This window comes from Mus pahari, chromosome 6, assembly GCF_900095145.1.
Source record: "Mus pahari chromosome 6, PAHARI_EIJ_v1.1, whole genome shotgun sequence".
Taxonomy (NCBI): Eukaryota; Metazoa; Chordata; class Mammalia; order Rodentia; family Muridae; genus Mus; species Mus pahari.
The window spans coordinates 62,415,970-62,429,913 of NC_034595.1; the positions used below are offsets into that span (position 1 = coordinate 62,415,970).

Consider the following 13,944-nt stretch of genomic DNA (forward strand, 5'->3'; position numbering starts at 1 on the left):
GGGTCTGTTATTATGTCTCCCTTTTCATTTCTGATTTTGTTAATTAGGATGCTGTCTCTGTGCCCTCTAGTGTGTCTGGCTAAGGGTTTATCTATCTTGTTGATNTTCTCAAAGAACCAGCTCCTGGTTTGGTTNATTCTTTGAATAGTTCTTTTTGTTTCCACTTGGTTGATTTCAACCCTAAGTTTGGTTATTTCCTGCTGTCTACTCCTGTTTGGTGAATTTGCTTCCTTTCGTTCTAGAGCTTTTAGGTGTGCTGTCAAGCTGCTAGTGTATACTCTCTCTAGTTTCTTTTTGGAGGTACTTTGGAACATGGGGTATATAGACATATCCAATTATATTCCATATATGTGCTTAAATACTAATGATCTTAATCATCATTTTATATGCTTATTAGCCATTCATTTTCCTTATAATATACTTATTTAAATATTTTTCTGTTTTTGAATTTTTTGCCTTCAAATTAAATTATATGGGTTTTAATTTTTATATTCCAAATTACAAATGTCCAAATTATTCCCTATATCAAGTGAACAGTCTTTAAATCTAGAAATTCTGTGAATTTTTTCATTATCATAATTTTGTCTTTTGAGGAATGTAGTAAGCCTATTGTGTCAGCATTTTCCTTTCTTTTTTTATGCTTTTGGTATTGTGTCTATAAAATTTTGGTCAACCCAGCGTCACACAAAATTTTCCCTCTTGAAATTTTATAGTTTTAAGTTCTGACTTTTGGGCTGTGATACATTCTAGTGTTGAGATATGGTGTGATGAAGGCTGAGTATGCCCTCTTCCCCTTTCTTTTTATGGTTGAATATCTAGTTGCCCTACTGGTTATAAGATTATCCTTTCCTGCATCAAATTGATTTTTGCACCTACTTAAAAGCCAGTTGATCATGGATGTGAAGGTCCCTTTGAACTCTCTGGTCTGTTCCATTCATCTACATATTTGTCCTTACCTGAGTATTACTGTCCCACTCACTTTATCCTTACAGAAACCTTGAAGCCAGACTGTATAAGTCTTTTGACTTATTTTGACTATTTCTGTGTTTATTGCATATGGTGTGAATCAATGTTAGACAGTTTTACAAAGCTGAAAGTGGAACTAATCTAGGCATCAACTTCTTTTAAATTCTTTCATAACTGTTTATTCTTCGTCTTTTCTTTCTGAAATGTACACATTCATTTCTACACACACACACACAGGAGCGCCCATGAGCATACAGGCACAAGTACACAGATACACAGATATATGAATATGACAATTGTACTAATTTCTGGTCATAGTTCGAATTTATCATTAGAATCAGAAAGCTCTTCTTTCCCAGCCTATGGAAAGGGCTGCTAACATTTGCCAGTACTGAAGTCTGTGCTCTGTGACCTTTTGTGTTGGCTGGGTTGATGTTAATGCAAGCTAGGGTCACTTCAGAGGTGAGAATCTCAATTGTGAAAAGTCAGTAGCCAAGTCTGTAGGGCATTTTCTTAATTTTCTTAATTAGTGACTGATGAGTGACTTTTCTTAATTAGTGACTTAATTAGTGAACGGCCCTCCCCAGCCCATTGAGGGAGATGCCATTCCTGTGCTGGTGGTCCTAGGTTTTATGAGAAAGCAGGCTGAGCAAGCAAGAAAGCAGGATGGGCAAGCCAGTTACCAGCAGCTATCTACATCAGCTCCTGCCACTGGGTTCCTGCTGTGTTTGAGTTCTCATGCAGACTTTCTTTGATGATGAACAGTGTCATTGAGGTGTAAGCAACACAAACACTTTCCTCCCCAAGCTGCTTAGATCATGGTGTTTTATCACAACCCTACCTAGGACGTCTTTGAGGCAGATTCTTCTACACCTGAATATTTTAAGAGACAAAGGTTATAGAGATAGTTTGCACCCTGAACACCATACACCAAGTGCCGCCCAATGTCCATGTTAAAGGCTTGATTTCCAGTGTAGCACTATTGACAGGTGTGCAATGTTTAAAAGGAGGGTCCTACAGGAAGTCCTTAGATTGTGGGTGGTAAGCCCTTGAAAAGAATTGTAGAAACTTGTTCTCTTTCCTTGTTCTTCTGCTTCTCAGCCCCTGAGGCCATTGCTTTTGTTCTGCCATGATGCACTTTCTTTTCTAGATGTCCTGCTGACCTTGGGCTGAAAACTCCAGAATTAGGAGCCCAAATAAAGCCTTTCTCTTTATATCTTTGTGTTCAATTGCCTCAGATATTTTGTTTTATTAATGGGAAGCTAACACAAATTTGTTGATATTAATACCAAAGCCAAAAAAAATGTAAAAAGGACACTACTGTAGAAACAAAAAACAATGGAGCGTTTCTCTCTAGTAGTATATATAGATTTTAATGGAATAACATTATTTTTTTCTGTTTTATTTACTCTGTGACTCTAGTGAATATAACTATATTCAAAACATACAAGATATTTGATAACTAAGGTATTAAATATATAAATACAACATTTCTCTTTGTCACTAGTTTATAACTCCTGGAACTATCTTGTTGACTTGTTTATGTGCTATGATTCTTCAGGAGAATATTTTGTGTTTGAGAATTTAAAATCGATGGTCAGTTTCAGTGTCAGTCCCTCCAATATTTGATAAAGAGAAGGAGTGATTTACATTTATATTTCAGTTGATTACTAGAACTAAGTTCTGTTACCTATAGGGAAAAGTAGCCTGCTCATTAGAGCTGATACTTCTCAGTTTACGGAAGCTAACACTGGTGTCTGGGAACTTGAAAGTTATTTTAGGTCAGGATTTAAGGGCTGAGAATAAATCCTTCAGAGTCTGTGAATGGGAGTGTCCCGAATTACCCCAGGAGGCTTGAGGGACTCAGGCTTAAATTATTTTTAAGTCTACTATATTTGAAGTCCACAAGTGAATTCTAAAAATTTCAACACTTCTGATTAATGTAGTTACTACAGGTTTTTGATTTGCTGCATGTGACTAGAATTTCTCCACTGTTGTAATACTATTGTTAGTCCACTATTGTTGAATTTGTAACTCACATTACCAATACATGTGTAAATGAGAGTTTTTAGAGAGGAAGTAGAAATATAGTTCTTAGTCATACAATAAAGGGATGTTGTAAAATGAGAGTAATTGTCCTGCATATTCCAGGACATATGTTTACATTAACTTGCTGTTTGGCCTCCAGCTGATTCACATTTCTGTATAAAGTATTCCTTTAATAATTTAATATCTTTCTCCCCAAAGTATTTTTAATTGTAGTAAATATACATAACAAAATTTATCACTTTAATCATTTCAAGTGTACAATTTAGTGGTATTCAATGCATTTATAACTTTGTGTGACAGTCACTACCATGCATTTCTCTAACTTTAATTTATCTTTCAAAACTGCAGAATTAAGCAGTAACTTTATTTCCCTTCTCTACTTATTCTACTTTGTTTCTATGCTCATTAAAAAAGTCTTTTATCAAAAGGAAATTGGTATTTGTCCTCTTTTTGAACTGACTTATTTCACATGCAATACCTTCAAGGATCATGAAATTGAATGCCAGAAGTCTCTTCCTTTATAAGGACAAGTGATATTCTATTAGATGTTTATAAAACATTTGCCTGTTTCTTTGTTGATGGGTACTTGGTTTGTTTCTAGCATTTCAGTATTGTGAATAATCTTGCTATGAACATTAGTGCTCAAATATCTGAGCACTTTCAGTTCTCCTTTGTATATTGCTTTAGCATTTTTGGAGGAATCAGTATTTCCATAGCAAGTGTACCATTTTATATCTTCACCTACTGCACAAGCCTCCTTATGGGTGTGAGAGCATGTTAGTTTTGATTTACATTTAATTAATTGTTAGTGATATGGTAAAACTTTATTTATGTATCAATGACATGTGTATCTCTTCTGGAACAATGCTTATTCAAATCTTAGGACCATTTAAAGTTATAACTATTATTTTTTGTCTGGATGTTTTGCCTGTGGCTATGTCTGTAAACTACATGTATGCAGTGCCTATGGAGGGCAGATAAAGACATTGGATCACTTGGAACTTGAATTCCTGAGAGCTGAGTTGCTATTTGGGTTCTGGGAATCGACTAAGGTTCTCAGGAAGAGTAGCCAGTGTTTGTAACCATTGAGCCATCTTTCTAACCTCTTGTTCAAGCAAATTGAGTTGTTTACTTTTAATTTTGTAATTGTAGATGAATTCTATTTATCTTGGAGAGTAAGCTCTTTTAAAAGATTTAACTTGCTAGTATTGTCTTTCCTGTTGTTGTTATGGCTAGGCATACAGCATATTTTATGGTTACTAGCTTTGTTGTTACCTGTTTCTTTGGAATCTTATCCAAGAAATCACCCCAGACCCAATGTCATGAAGCTCTTTACTTTTATGATTTTTAACGTTTTGAGGCTTACATTTAGTCTTTGGTCATTTGGAGTTGTTTTTTTATATGTGGTATTTTGGGTAGAGGTATAATATGTGTACATTGTTTTCCCATTACCATTTGTTGAAAAGATTCTCTTTTCCCTTACTAGATGGTATTGGCACTTTATCAAAATTACTCATTTGGAAGGTTTTATTTCTGAGTTCTCTATTCTATCTCACTGGTCCATATGCCTGCTTAAAAGCTAGGCTCATGCTGTGTGAACACAGCTGATCTTACTTTGCAATTTGAAAGTCTTTTGTATAATTTTCTTTTTTTTTTTTTGTAGGGGAAATTTTTTATTTTAATTATTTTTTTTACAGTGCTTTCCCCCCAATGACAGGAGGAGAACATTACCCCCAGAATCAATTAAGTAGGGTTCCCTGGGGCTTACAGAGACAAAAGCAGCAATCAGAAAGCCTCCATTGCTCTGTGCAAGGTCCTCTTCATACATGCTGTGGCTGTTTAGCTTGATGTTTTTGTGGGACTCCNAAGAGTGGGAATGGGGTATCTCTGACTCTTTTGCCTGGTCTTGGGGCCCTTTTACTACTACTGTGTTGTTGTTTTCAGCCTTGGAATGAGGGTTTGTGTCTAGCCTTATTGCTTCTTTGTATAATTTTCTTGTTGCCTTGCTCTAACTAGTACTTCTAGTTAAGTAAATTGACAAACACCCTTGCTTTGCTCTTGCTTTGCTTGTTTAGAAGAGGAGGGTGTAGTCTTTCATCATTGAGCAGTGTTTATTACTGGTTTTCCATTAGTGCTTTTTATTATGGTGAGTTAGTTTACCTGTATTCCTAGTGCTTTCAGTTTTCTTCATGAAAGCTTGTTAAATTTTATTATGATTTCTGTTTCAAGTGAGATGATCACATGCTTTCTCTCTATTTTCTTAATGAAGTATGTTGTATCAACCACATTTCCTATATTGAACTATCCTTGCCTTCCAGGGATGCATCTCATTTTGTTATTATATTAGTTATTTTTCTGTTGCTATGATAGAATACCCTGACAAAAAGCAACTCTTGAGACAAAGGGTTTGTTTTGCTTACAGTTTTACAGGGGCACAGTCCACAATGGCAGTCAAGGCTTTCATTAGGAGCTTGAGGCCAGGCTGACTTTCAGGAAGCAGAGAGGTAGAACAGGAAGTGGGGCCAGGTTATACATTACCAAAACCTATTTTCAGTGATATACTTCTTTTAGCAAGGACACTTTCTACAGGCTTCCTCAAAGAAGACCAAGTGCTCAAATGCACGAACTTATGGAGGACATTTCTCATTTAAACCACAGCATTCATAGTGTGTAATACTTCTAATGTGTTGCTGAATTCAGCTTGCTAGTATTCAGAATTTTAACATTAGGATATTTTCCTATATATTTCTTGTTTGTTTGACTCTGGTTTTAAGGGACTACATCCCTTATGTAATGAGCTACAAAATATCACCTCCTCTTCAACTTATTCTAACAAATCTGACAAAGGTATTAATTATTCAATCTTCCCTTTTGAAAATCAGGTCTAACACTTTATTTTTTGGGGGATTTCTGACTGATATGAAGTCTTAGTCAGAAACAGATTTCCTGCTTTCAAAAAAATTAGTTTTTACTTATTTGTTTGTAAGATTTGTCAATTCTATCTAGGTAATACAGTTTTGCATAAGTGTTCGTGTATAAAGCCAGTAATAACACTTATTTTTATATATGAAAATGTCTGAAAATTTTGTTGATATTTAGAAAAACAGCTTTTTATTCTATTCATGTCTATTATTTTTCTATTACTTTATCTTTGTTCTAATATTTAACTTTATTTTTGCTCTAGGTTTGAATTTAACTTATTCTATGGTTTCTTAAGCTATAAAGCTGTTCATTTGAAATCACTTTAAATTTTTAATTTAAAATGATTAGCTTGATGTTTTTGTGTTTATCATAGTGTTATTTTCTCTGAGTCTCAAATGTTTTGATATACTGTATTTTCCCCATTCTTCTCAATGTATTTTCAAACTTCCCATATGATTTCTTGTTTAACTGATTGACTGTTCAAGGATTGGCTTTTCCAGTTTAACTTATGTTAACCTCATCTGTTCTTCTAAATTTACTGAGGCTTAATCTGTACCCTAATACTTGATCTATCCAGTAAAATGTCCTATGTGCCCCTGAGAAGAACATAAGCACTGTTGTAGAACATGTGCTCTTACATGGCTGTTTGACAGCTTGCTCTTTTCTTCTGCCTTTTATCTGTTTTATTTTTATTTATTTTTTTATTTTTTTATTTTTTATTTTGAGACAAGATTCTATTCTATAGCCCAGGCTAATCTGGTATTGAACTTGTAACTTTCCAATTCAGCCCTCTGAGTCCTGAGATAATGGGAGGGTGCTGTCATGCATAGCCTGTAGATTGTTTTATATATGTCCGATAAATCTCAGGTTTAGTTCTAAAATTTAGTTATTGTGGTTTAGTTCTAAAAGTATTATCTTTAGTTTCATTGTTTTACCAGCTATTAAGAGTAGATTATTTAGTCTTCAATTATTTTGTTGTATGCTTATTTCCAACTTCTACTAATGATTTTTGTTTCATATAATTTTAATGGTTGGCCATTGGGTGTGTAAATGTTAATAACATCCTTCTCCTTGTTGTAAACCTTTAATTCATGTATATCCTGCATTGTCTTAAATTTTTTTATTTAAAGTATTTTGTTTGAAGTTAACATAGATGCTTGTAAATGCTTCTTGCATGGAATGTTTAATGGTAACAAAATCCCAAACTTTTTTTGTCTGGGGACATTTTTCTTCATGTATTCTTTGATAGTTTAACACTTGTACACAATGTATATTAGTGACTCTCATTCCCACACTCTCCCATCTTTATACCAGTCTAGTGTTTTCCCTTCCTCTCTACAGATCTCATTTTACATTCATGACTGTGTATGCCTGTGATATGTTAACTTCTCTAGTAGTTTTGAAAGACATTTAAAAAAAACTGAATAGAGCATTCTTAAGTGAGCATTTCTTTTTAGCATTTTGTAAATATTAATATCTGGCCACTTGGCCCTCACACTTAGTAGTAGCTCTTTCTGCCTCAAGGATATTTAAAAGATGCTTTCAAAATGCTTAATTGCTTTTCTCATGCTGCTTCAAAGACTTTTTCCTTCTATTTCATTGAATTTCTTGGGCATTTATATTAATGTCATTCATGAAATTTGGGAACTTGTAATATTCTCACTGCTTCCTTTTGCTTATCCTCTAAACAGTAGTCTTCTGCAAAAATTGTCTTTATGTTTCTATTTGCCTCACTAAAGTGACAGTAACTCTAGTAATCCATCCTGTCCTGGCCCTTCTGTCCTTGTAAGGATCAGGGTTTCTTCTTCTCCTGGTGTTCCTATTATTATATATTACATCTGTTATAGCTGTCCCACAATTCTGAGATATTGTTCTTTGCTTTGTCTTGTTCTCTTTGATGATTTGAAAGTTTGTTATTGTTATATGCTGAAAACTTTGAGATTTTTTTTCTAGCCATGTGTCGCAAAACAATAAGCCCACAACAGTTATTCTTCATTTCAGTTGTAGTATTTTTGACCTATAGCATTTGTTTGTTCCTTTTTTAGAATTTCAATCTCTGCATACATGTACATCCAGACATACATATATACACATATACACACATACCACTATATATCCCTTCTATTTGCATACTGCTTATTTTTTATACTAGATCACTTTGAATTTTCTAGTTCTTAAAATTTGTGGAGATTCTTTTGGTAATAGGAATTAAACCAGGGTCTTATATATGCTTGCCAAGTTTTCTACTCTATCCTATAGCCCCCGCTCAAATTTCTAAAAATTCTCATTCTTTTCACTCTGACGTCCCCATTTATGTGACTGAGATCTGTACACTGTACTCTTGGTTTTCTGTTTAGTTTGCCATGCACCTTGTTGAAAGCTAGTTGTGGGGAGTTTGAGGAGAAGGCCTCTGTCTTCTGAGTGTAGCTTCTCTTTGATGAGCCCATGTCTCTGCTTGGGAACTCTGTCAGTGTTTCCAGACCCTATCTCTCCTTAGGACAGGATGGTTGGATAGCTGGGTATCTTCTTTCTCCCATGTACAAAAGAGGTGGTGTTGTACTTGGGTAGTCCACCTGTTCCTGGTAGAAGCCCGGAGTTGGCTAGAATTGGGACTTCCCTTGTACCAGGTTGATTAGGCTCTTATTAAAGAATCTGGGAGATGGAAACTGAGGAAAAGGCCCCCACTTTTTTTTCCCAGAGAGAAGGGCTTGTTAGAGAGAATAGAATACTCTGGTGTACTTCCAAATGTTTTCTTTCCCCTGGAAGTTACAGAGAACTTTTCTCTAACATTCACATTGAGGATCCCAAGACAAAACTCAAAACTTCTCCCTTTGAAGCTGCCATAGAAGCCATGGCTTGTTTTTCTGCTCTGTTGTGATTCTTCTTATTCACTTGCTTTGCCTTCCTATGAGGTCATCTTACTGAGGAATATTAGAGCGTTTGCTCATCTATGAGTCTTAGGCTGGAATAAATTCTTCCAAATACCTTACATCCCAGATTGTAAGTCATATAGCACATTTTAAACCTGTGTCTTAAATGATGTAATTAAATTCCTATTGTAAGTATTCTAAATGGTACCTTCTAAGGATATAGAAAACTTGAATTCTGGATCTTCTATTTTATTTTCTTAATTTTTAATTTCAATTATCTATTTTTCTATATACCTAGTTGATTTTGCCTAGATACCAAATGCTATAAAATATAGAAATAATTGCTTGAATTAGTTCAGACTGAATTTGAGATATTTCAAATTTGGCTATATTTTAGTTTTTTCTTTACTTTTAGGTTTTGCCTTAGTCACTTTTATACCTCTGTGAAGAGACACCATTACCAAGGCAACTTGTAAAAGAAAACATTTAAATGGGGGGGGGATTATTTGTTATAGTTTTAGAGGGTGAGTCCTTGAGTATCATGGAAGGGAGCATGATTGCAGGCAGACAGGTGAGCACTGGAGCAGTAACTGAGAGCTCACATGTTGTGACACCACTCAAGAAGCAGAGAGAGGGACAACTGTAATGGCATGAACTTTTGAAATCTCAACGCCCACACTCAGTCATGTTTCTGTTCCAATAAGGCCACACTTTCTATCCTCAAATATATGTGATAGGTAGTCTCCTTCAAACCACCACAGATTTAATCTCCTATGAAACAAGCCTGTTCATCAGTCAGGTTACCAGGTCACTGATTTGATTTACTAAACTCCCCTTCCTGACTCCCCAAGTCCATGTTTTCCAATGGGGAATTTCACTTTCAAATTTGGTTAGCTATTCTAAGGTTCATGTTGTGAGTTTACCAAAAGTCATTGATTAATGTCTTGGTTCTTAGCTGCCTGTCAGAATTGTCAGATCCCAGAAAGAAGACAACAGCGACCAACCAAGCAAGCAAGCAAAATAACAGCCCCTAAGGCCTAGTTCATCTCTCTGGAGTTCCTTTTTATACAAGTTTCTATTTTACACATTTTAGTGTTTAGAGTTGGCATTTATTTTTTTAGTTGTCTACCTTTTGCAGTTGATTTTAGAAGGATCCTTGTTCTTGGGTTACCTAGTCTTCTAGACTGTCTTGCTCTGCTGTATTTTGAGCATTTATTTGTCTGTTCTCTTCCTTTTAATTTCAGAAACTCTATGCCCCCTGCTCCCCAAGCCCTAGTTAATATCACTTAACTCTGGCTATAGATGGACACTGAAGACCACTTAGAGCTTTTTTTTATCACTATGACTGGCTTAGGTATTTTAATTACAGTATCTCATGACACTCTCCAGGGCTTTCATTGCACTTGTGGATTGTAATTACATATTGATGTTTTGATTTTATTTGATGTTTATCTCCTTTGTGGAATTTAAGACTCTTAAGAAAAAACCATATCTTACTGATTATGATAGTGCATCTATAATTTCAGCACTAAGGGACTAAGACAGAAAGATGACGAATTCCAGGCTACCCAGGGTGTATAGTGAAGCCCTGCCTCAAATTGATGACAAATAAATAGATAAACAGGAAAGGTATAAGAAGGATACCTATACCTGTTTTTCTCATTGTAGCTCACATCTGTGACTTAAGTGGGGAATTTAGAATTTTTTCATAGGTAGAATATATGTATGGAAGGTAGAATGAGACTCTACAGTAGAAGTTGAAGGAAGCAGCTATGCCCTTTAATGAGTTCTCAGAGGACAGAGATGATTCACTTATGTTTTTCTTACTTTTGTAATATTATCACAAAATATTTCAAATATAGTAAAAATTTAACATGTTTTATAATGTACATGACAGTTATGTATATTATCATTATTATCATTAACTCAGATTAAGAAATTGGTTTAACATTTATGTAAACATGTATAGTCTACTAAAAGATAAACATGTCCGTGCAGTAATTATTTTAGCTTTTAATTTTTAATATTTATTTAGTGTGCATATGTGGGGGCACTTGTTTCTACATTAGGGCACATGTGGAAGTCAGCGGTATATGTTGGGCAGTTGGTTCCCTGATTCCATTATGTGAGTCCAGAGAATCAAACTCAGGTTCTCAGGCATGGCAACAGATGCTTATACACTATGGTCCATCTTTCTGGGGATATTTTGGCAAATGAAGGAGGATATAAGCAAAGGGACCATGAAGTAAAAACTTAAGGGTTCTTTGGAAGTCAGTTGTGTTGGAAGGTGATTTGTTGGGGCAAACACATGAAGGAGTGTTTTCCTGAAGTAGACACAGTTAATAGACTGAGACAGACTTATGAAGGAATATTTAGCTAAAGTAGACATAAGAAAATAGATGTTCTGCCAAAGCAAACACATAAAAGGACATGTGATGATGAAGGATTCTTTACTAACAACATACATGTATTGGTCTGCCTTATATTGTGTTGTTGAGCTATATTTGTTGGGACTCCATAGAGAGAAACACACCAAAAACCTTTTGGGGGTGTGTTATAGTTTCTTGTGGACTTAGGCTAATTGACAGAGTGATGTCAGCTGGGACAGATACCTGTGCTGAGGCTAGACTGGTGGAAGATGTGATGTTTAGAGAGAATATATAAAGGACTCAATGGACAGTGCTAGAGGTGGAGCTTGGCTTGTTCTAGAGCTGGCTGTGCAACGCTTGTGGGTCTCACATCTTTGTTGATCTTTGTTTCACTAGAGAGAGACACAGCTGAAAACTTCTCTTGGTGTCCTTCTGGGTCCCTTCTACTGACTCATGTCGAGGCTAAGGTCTGGCTGCCTCTGCTAGGTTGTGTCATTGCTACTGATTTTTGTTTGTTTGTTATTACTACTCTATCAAACTAGATTGTTGGTATATTTGCAAAGTGTTTGCGATTGGATCGAGCTGTCTGTCGCTACTAACCTGAAAACTGAATTGTGGATTTCTAGACAACATAGATGAGATTTGTTCCAAAAAAACCTTTTTAAACAGGTCCACTCCCCCATATCCTTTCTTTCCCTCTACCTCTAGTGGGTGGTGGGCTAAAAGGGAGGTAAAAACATTTTAAAACCATCATTAAAAATAGATTTAAAAAATTAAAGTTATAGGACCATATTTATTTTTCTCATTGTAGCCTCAAGTTATGACATAAATGGAGAATTTAATATTTCTTCATAGATGGAATACATGGATGGTAGCTTGAAATAAAACTTCCATTCATGGACAATAGCAGAAGTTAAAGAAAGGAAGGAAGCAATTGTGTCTTTGTAATGAAGCAGCTTAAAGCAACTTATTCTTACTGACTTTTCAACTTAAAATTTTTCTTCTAACTTTCAGATGATACAGCAGTGTTTGAGTTGATACAGCTAGTTCCACCAGGTATTGTATTACTTATTGATAAGATGACTCTTAATGACAACTCAGCTCTGTGAAATGCTTCTAAATATCTCTGCTCCACTCTTCTTACCAAATTGACAGCAATGCTTATTTATATATAATTGGTTCACTCTGTATATAACAAAAGAGTATATACAGAAAGATTGATATAAATGCATTGCTCTGAAATTAAATGGGTTAAAATGATTGAAAGTAGAAGATAACATCTTTATATAATTTTAGGATATTTTGAGATAGTAATGTAAGTTGATTTTTCAATATTTGCAATTCTAAAAATAAAATTACATATTTTTGTTAATTAAACAGGGGTTTTGTTTTTGTTTTTGTGTGTTGACAAAATTGGGAATGAGGACAGTGGTAGCCCAAGGTGAACACTCGATACTGAGGAGAGATGTTATCTATTAAAATGTAAAGACTAGTTTTATTGCTGATACTGCTTTCTAGGATTATCAAAAACCTTAATTAAATCATTATTTTATGGAGCAGATACATAATTTTTATTAAATATAAAATTTCCAGAATTTTCAGTATTACACACATAAGTTACTAGCCACAAAGTCTACAAAATGTCTCAGTTATTTTCAATGTCCAATTTTATACTCCATGACAGCAGACAGAAAAGACAGAAGGCAGGGAAGATGCTAAAGATGGTAATCAGCTTTGGATATATAAATTTAATACAACTTTATAGTTTTAAAGAACTTCCTTTTCTAAGAGTTTCTAGGTTCTCGCTGAGTATGCATGAATGTGCTGATTTTCCAAAAGTGTGAGGCAGATAATTAGTAATGTATAGCGTATTTTTGAAAAATATAAAATGTATTACTTATTGCATCCTTATTTTAATTTTCCCTTTATAGAAGATAAACATTGACTTCAAGCAGGCATACAATAAGGCATCAGGCATTATATATATTATACTTGATGATTTTTTTCTAAATAGAATGTTTTGTTATAATTTGAATCATAGGATATCTTTCTTATAGTGGGAGAAACACTGTCTACCTATGATGAAAATACACGAGATTTCATGTTCCCGGGCCCAAACCAAATTTCTGGACACCATGATTCAAACCGCCAGGTTACCATGAGGAGGATTTCTGGCCTAAGAGTAAGTAACACCACTTTTTCAAGTCAGTTCTTAATGCAGGCTCATGGGTAAGAACTGGAATACAGGCCTCTGTACCGTGTATGTGTAAAACTAAAATTTAACTTGGTTTCAAATTTGTTTTATATAATTATCTTATTTTAAGCATCCTTAATGCAATGAAAGTAATTTAGCAAAAATTAAGGCATTTATCATCAAAACTAACACATCTCATATTGGCTGATATTTATCATCAAGAGTAATGCACCTCTTTTCTCCTCTGCATTGTCTATCCTCTGCCCCCCACCCCCACCCCCATATCTCTTTGTCACTTTTTTGTGTTTCTGTTTAGGGAAGGTTCAACATACAGTTGAACACTAACCAGTCTTAACATTTAGGGAAACCAAAATTTAAAAAATGGTTTTTGGAACAAAGATTACTTATTGGAAAATATTAATAAATATTATTTACAAATCGAGCACTTTCATATGCTTGCTGTGTGCATATAAGCTGAAAAAAAATTTAATAAAGACCAAAAATTTTCTAGCATTTTATCTTCTAGATATGTGTCTTAAATATATTTTTATTGGGAATACCAAGAGCCTTCTTT

The 13,944-nt window shown here is 34.7% G+C and overlaps 1 protein-coding gene across 3 annotated transcripts in view; it reads left to right on the forward strand.

Moving 5' to 3' along the window:
- The window catches only part of Spata6 (spermatogenesis associated 6), a 111,090-nt gene that overhangs the window by 30,722 nt on the left and 66,424 nt on the right, over nt 1-13,944 (forward strand). For 2 of the 3 annotated variants that reach the window (XM_029539926.1, XM_021200450.2), the window contains exons 4-5: nt 12,191-12,232; nt 13,234-13,358. In XM_029539926.1, coding sequence (XP_029395786.1) covers nt 12,191-12,232; nt 13,234-13,358 — 167 coding nt within the window. Of the gene's footprint in view, nt 1-12,190; nt 12,233-13,217; nt 13,359-13,944 lie in introns of all 3 variants that reach the window. The other variant, XM_029539927.1, reaches the window with a different exon arrangement.